The sequence below is a fragment of the Brassica oleracea genome, chromosome C1 (assembly GCF_000695525.1).
Source record: "Brassica oleracea var. oleracea cultivar TO1000 chromosome C1, BOL, whole genome shotgun sequence".
Taxonomy (NCBI): domain Eukaryota; kingdom Viridiplantae; phylum Streptophyta; class Magnoliopsida; order Brassicales; family Brassicaceae; genus Brassica; species Brassica oleracea.
The window spans coordinates 26,152,417-26,159,071 of NC_027748.1; the positions used below are offsets into that span (position 1 = coordinate 26,152,417).

At 35.5% G+C, this 6,655-nt stretch overlaps 1 protein-coding gene across 1 annotated transcript; it reads left to right on the forward strand.

The window, feature by feature from the left end:
- Window positions 1–960: 960 nt before the first annotated feature.
- LOC106303218 (protein BRASSINOSTEROID INSENSITIVE 1) lies at window positions 961–4,177 on the forward strand. Its single transcript, XM_013739552.1, is given in 7 exon segments — window positions 961–1,318; window positions 1,405–1,560; window positions 1,675–1,743; window positions 1,851–1,871; window positions 1,874–1,924; window positions 2,039–2,717; window positions 2,719–4,177. Coding segments are annotated over 7 exon segments (2,793 nt in total).
- Window positions 4,178–6,655: the final 2,478 nt, after the last annotated feature.

A 6,655-nucleotide genomic window follows, 5' to 3' on the forward strand; every position in this document is an offset into this window, starting at 1 on the left:
ATGCCCATGCCTAATAATTATACATAGACAATCTTTTCACAAAGGTGCAGTTATAATTACAAAAACCCTCAATCACTTTGCCATCATTCAGAGACTTTATTATTAGCAAGATTCTTTGAAATTCTACATCTTAGATTGATTCTTTGTCTTTAATCGAATATAATGTTTGTTGACTTTACCCATTTTCCCTTTTAGCAGTGTCTTTTCCTTCATTTTGTCAGAAAAGTTTGCAAACTATTGACGTTGTCTGGAGCCAGCCTTAAGTGGAAGGAGAGCATGAATGTGCTTGGAGCCTTTCATCATCATAAGTATTTAAAGGGGCAATAATTTCCCAAGTCTGTGTTGAATCAGTTAGAAATAAAAGATTTTGGTGTATAGCTGAAAGTTTCGGTTCCATCCAACATTTCTAAATGTTTTTGAATTATTGGATGTCACGTCAGCGCAGGCTCTGATGTTGTCCGTACCGCAGGTTTTCTTTGCACCATAGGTCGACGTCATGGTAGTATCATCGCAGATGTCAGGGTTCCGTATATATACACATATATGTTTGAATTTTAGAAAATTGAGTACCTGCGCGAATTTTGATTCGTAAAACTCATATACAAAGCAGATTTCCACATCATCAGTCTCCAGAAATACCTTTTTGTACATAAGTAACATAACTATAACCTTTTGTTTGTACAACTCTTCCAAACATAATCATGTGTACCCTTAAACATATATATAAAAGGGGGGAGAAGTCAAAGTCTTCCGCCAAAACCTCCTTGGATATAACGATCTAACTAAATAAAAAAAGATACTCAATATTTATTCGTGTTGATTTCCCACTCATTATGTCATCATTCATCAATATCCTTACCATGTCAAGTCAAATGACTTGAAGATTGATATAATCTAAAGGAGTTCTCATGTGTTGTAGAACTACAAACTCTTTCCCATGTTTTTTATATTCTCACAAACATGTTGGTGTTCTTTGTACCTCGATTTTTCTTCATAACATGGGTTATTGTAGTTTCCCTACAGATGCATGGATATAGAAGTTGCCTCGAGAAGGAAAGGAAGGGATTGTTAGAGCTGAATGCCTATGTCAACTCCGAGTTTCCGTATGATTGGCCTAATGACACGGACAGCGACTGCTGCCAATGGGAAAGAGTCAAGTGTAATTTTACAACTGGAAGTGTGGTTGGCCTCTTCTTAAATTCTACATACACCGTTCGTCCCCTGCTAAATATTTCATTGCTCTATCCTTTTGGTGAACTAAAGACTCTAAACTTAGATTATTTCAACTATACAGGCTGCTGGTTCGATAATATCCATGGTATATCTTTGGATTCATTTTTTTTCATCTCTGTGGCTAACTTTCCATCTACACATTTCAAAATTTTATTGGGTTTTGTTTTGTAGGTTATAAAAGCCTTGGGAAATTGAAAAAGCTTGAGATCCTTGATCTAAGTCACAACTTCGTCAATAACAATGTCTTACCCTTTCTGAATGCTGCTTCACCGCTTAAAACTTTGATTCTTCATGGTAATAATATGAAAGGTCTTTTTCCGATAAAAGGTACGCCCAGTTCTTGTTTTTACTAATGGTGAAACATATAGATGGATATTATCAGTCGTCAAACATAGTTTCATTTATTAATCTTCTTTTTTTTTGTGGCCACCTGTGTTGCAGAACTAAAAGATTTGAAAAATCTAGAACTGCTAGATGTAAGCGGGAACATGCTTAGTGGCCCTTTGCCAGGTAAAGTTAACAATTTTTTTAATTACCTCTCATTCTCGTCACGGAACGACAAAGATATTTTGGAAACAAACAATTTTCAAACTCTGCTCATTTTTGTCTTATCGTAGGTTTTGCGGATTTGCATAAGCTCAAGCTTTGGATTTAAGCGAAAACAAATTTTCTGGAACATTGGAAGAGCAAGGTATTTAAAAAGAAATCAAACTTTTAAGCTTTTATTTACAAGATTAAATATATTTGTTGTTATGAGCTGTTTGGGAGTCTACTACTGAATGAGGTGTCTTTCATATTATTGTAGGACTTTGTCAATTGAAAATTTTACGGGAGCTTGATTTGAGTCGAAACGAGGTTATTGGTCGACTTCCTCAGTGTTTTAGTAGCTTAACTAAACTCGAAGTTCTTGATATATCTTCAAACAAATTCAGTGGGACGAGTCCATATCTTATCAGCAATCCCACTTCTCTTCAGTACTTATCTTTCTCAGATAATGAGTTTGAGGGTGTTTTCTCGGTGGAGTTAATAACTAACCTCTCGAAACTCAAGGTGTTCAAACTTTCATCAAGAACTAGTTTTCTGCAGATAGAAAATAAAATACCATTGCAACCGAGATTTCAGTTGAGTGTCATCGAGTTACAGTATTGTAACTTGGAAACAGTTCCTAGATTTCTTCAACACCAAAAAGATTTGCGTCTGATCAATCTTTCCAACAACAAGTTGACCGGAATATCTCCATCTTGGTTTCTGGAGAACTATCCAAGACTTCAGGTTTTGCCTTTACAGAATAACTCTTTCACCATGCTTCAGTTGCCAAGACTACTACTTAATCACAGTATGCAGATTTTGGATGTATCATCCAATAAGTTTGATCAAGGCCTTCCAGAGAATATCAGACAAGTCCTTACAAATATAAGACACATGAATCTTTCCAATAATGGGTTTCAAGGGAATCTGCCATCTTCGTTTGGTGAGATGAAAAAGATCTCATAATAGTTTCTCCGGGACTCTACCAATGAAACTTCTTACTAGTTGTTACAAGCTGTTTACTTGGAAACTTTCATACAATAGTTTTACTGGTCAAATTTTCTCACAACCAGCAAAGTTGGAGTCTTTGATGGTTTTGATTGCAGATAACAATCAATTCACCGGAATTGGAGATGGGCTGCTTAATTCAACGGGTCTAGTCTATTTCGACTTGTCAAATAATCTTTTACAAGGTGTCATCCCAAGCTGGTTTGGAGGCTTCCATTTCATGTATTTTTCTGTTTCAGTTCTAAAAGGTACAATACCAAGTTCACTCTTTAACATACCCTTCAAACTTCTGGACCTCTCTAGAAACAAGTTTTCGGGGAGCTTGCCTTCCAACTTTAGTGGGAGGCATATGGGTCTGTTTTACTTGCACGACAATGAGTTTCGTGGGCCGGTTCCAAGTACATTGCTAGAAAATGTCATGCTCCTTGATCTGCGTAATAACAAGTTATCCGGGACGATCCCACATTTTGTCAGCAATAGATATATTCTTTATCTTTTGCTGAGCGGTAACACATTAACTGGTCATATTCCTACTAGTCTTTGTGACCTGAAGAGCATCAAGGTTTTGGATCTTTCTAACAACAAATTGAATGGGTCTATACCTTCATGTCTTAACAATGTATCATTTGGACGGAGCTTAGACTATGAGATAGATCCTAATCATGGTGATTCATTTGGCATTGCTGGTGGCGATAATGACTTGGAGGCGTATTCTATGTCCTTTGTTTCTAGGTTCCTGGATTTACCACTTGAGTTTTATCTAGATTACTCAGGCTACTTGGATTTTTCAGTGGAATTTACATCAAAGAGAAGATATGACTCTTACACTGGAGAAAGTTTTGACTTCATATTTGGACTGGATTTTTCGGATAATGAACTTAGTGGTGAAATCCCACGAGAGCTAGGAGATCTTCAGAAAATGCGTGCTTTGAATCTGTCTTATAATTCCTTGTCAGGTCTAGTACCTGAAAGCTTCTCTAATCTAACAGATAAAGAGAGCATTGATCTTTCTTCCAACGTATTGAACGGATCAATACCACATAATCTAACCAAGTTGGATTATTTGGTTATATTCAATGTGTCACACAATAACTTGTCAAGTTCTATTCCAAGTCAAGGAAAATTTTTAACTTTGGATGAAACAAATTACATTGGTAATCCTTTTCTCTGTGGATCACCTGTAAATAGAAGTTGTGATGATAACAATACTACCGGTGAAAAGGAAACAAACTATCGAAGAAAAGATGGTGGTGTCGCAATTGATATGGAGATGTTCTACTGGAGCCTTGGAGCTAGCTACAGTGTGATATTGGTGACATTTATTGTGTTTCTTTGCTTTGATTCATCTTGGCGCCGAGCATGGTTTCGCCTTGTTGATGCTTTTATAAATTGTTTCAAATGTGTTTAATTTGGTGTATTTTTACTGGTATGTAGACTACATGTAATGTTCTTTTGGTTTGAAATTTTTTTGGAAGTTCAAAGTTTGTTATGCACTATTTGGAATGATAATCCCGAGCCATACGGATAGTTTCGGTTCTATCTCTATACATTTCTGTGTCACCAACTTTTTTAAAAGCCTTTATATTAAAATATTTTGGGAAATTGAATCCTATAACTATACAAAAAAATATAATTCACAAAGTAACAATATCAACCTTATGGCTATGGTATACTACATATTAACAGAAAACCAGACAAAAATACCCTTCTATGATGATCAAAACTTCAAACCGTAAATTACTCTTGTGAATACAACGATGTCCGTCGGCAAGTGACTGAATCTGTGTGAAGCTTAAAAAAAACGGGTAGGCGTGATGAATAGATGTAGAAGAATACACAATTAATTGATATGAGAAAGGGAAAGTCGAAACATAATGAAATTTGCCAGACGGTGTTGCGAAGAAGATCTGTGGCAATATTGATGTCAATGTTAATGGATCTAGATCTTAAGGTGAATCACGTGAGCATGTTGCTGGTTAATGATTTGATGATTCATTAAACGACAATGAAGATGAAACTTAGATTTGGAGAAGATGAACAGTGTTAATATATTGTAAAATGATCACATTATAGTATGCATTTTCTTCTCTTCCACCTCCTATGGTGGTTTCTTTTACTCATCCTGCAACTATATTGACAATGTCACCAGTGACAAGGACACTATCTTCTCCACAAATCGGACCTTCTCCTTCGTCTAGTGATTGTTATCATTCACTTCTGAAAAACAACTATTAACATTGAAATGAACTATTTATTATGTTTTTCTCTCTCTCTCTCTCTCTCTCTCTCTCTCTCTCTCTCTCTCTCCAGTGTAGCAAAGGGTCATCATTGTCGGAAACTTCTACTTCGTGCCTTCCCCAAATTATTTTCCAACTTAAAAATATTAACATTATGATATATTGCTTTGTTGTATTTCATTCTATTATAGAAGCATAGAATAGAAATGTAAGTGGTACAGTGCATGAGTATGTATTATGTTTGTTGCAATGATATTTATATGAACGAAATTGTATATATTATTTGTTTAATATATATAGTATAGTACTCCCTCCGTTTTTTAATATAAGTCATTTTAGAATTGTGCACATATATTAAGAAATTATTAATTTTTTATATTTTTTAAACAAAAACATCATTAATTATTTACCTAACTACAAATCAACCAATAATAAAATAGAAGATATATTATCATTGGTCATATAACATTAAACGTTAATAAATTTTACATAGAAAACCGAAAACGTCATATAATTTGGAACACAAAAATTTTTCTAAAACAATTTATATTAAAAAACGGAGGGGGTATAATTTACCAGTTGTGCAAACCGCGTTAAAAGCACAGCCACACGCGGAAAAAGAGTTTCTTGTCCATTATTGCGTCAAATTGACAGATCCTAATAAAATCCTTACATAGTTACTTTCTCAATTTTACAACTCATTATGTATATCTCGCTAATTCACCTAAATATTTTTGGTATTTTTTACAAGAAAAGCAAGAAAAAAATACAAGGATCATCAAACCTCTAATGGGCCCAAAAAATAGAAAACCCACAAAATGACTCGAACTGAAAGTGCCCTTGAAATCTTAACTGCTATTCGACGGCACTCTCTGCCACCAATGAACATGCAACCACTAGAACAAGAAAACCACCGAAGCCACTGTGACAGCAAGAACCCTAAATAAAATGGAAGAACCAAAAACAAGAAACACTATCACACCAGACACCAAAGAGATCTAGACCACCACTCACCGACAGAGGACGGCGAGCGAAGAGACTCATCATAGGTTGCTAAATGATCGAGAGGAAGAAATGACAGAACCGAGTGGTCGTGTTCTTCTGTTGAGGAATAACAGATTAAGGGGTCATATTCCTCAGAATCTATGCAGTCTAAGTAGCATCAAGATTTTGGATCTTGCCAACACAAAATTGAATGGATCTATACCTTCATGTCTCAACAACATATCATTTGGAAGGGGTTCAAGTCATGATAATGATGGATATTCATCATCCTTTGGCCTTGGCTTGGATAATGAATTGGGAGTGTATTCAGGGTCCTTGGATATACAACTTGAGTTTGATCCGGCATATGATAGCAATTTGAAGTTCATATTCGAATTTGCTTCAAAGAGTAGATATGAGTCTTACGGTGAAAGAAGTTTAGACTTTATGTTTGGAATGGATTTGTCCCGGGTGAACTAGGAAATCTTCAGAGAGTATGTTCTTTGAATTTGTCTCGCAATTCCTTTTTAGGTCTAACACCTGAGAGCTTCTCCAATTTAACCGATATAGAGAGCCTTGATCTTTCTTTTAACATGTTGTGGGGACCAATACTTCAAGATCTAGGAAAGTTACACAAAAGGGTTGTATTCAATGCGTCATACAAC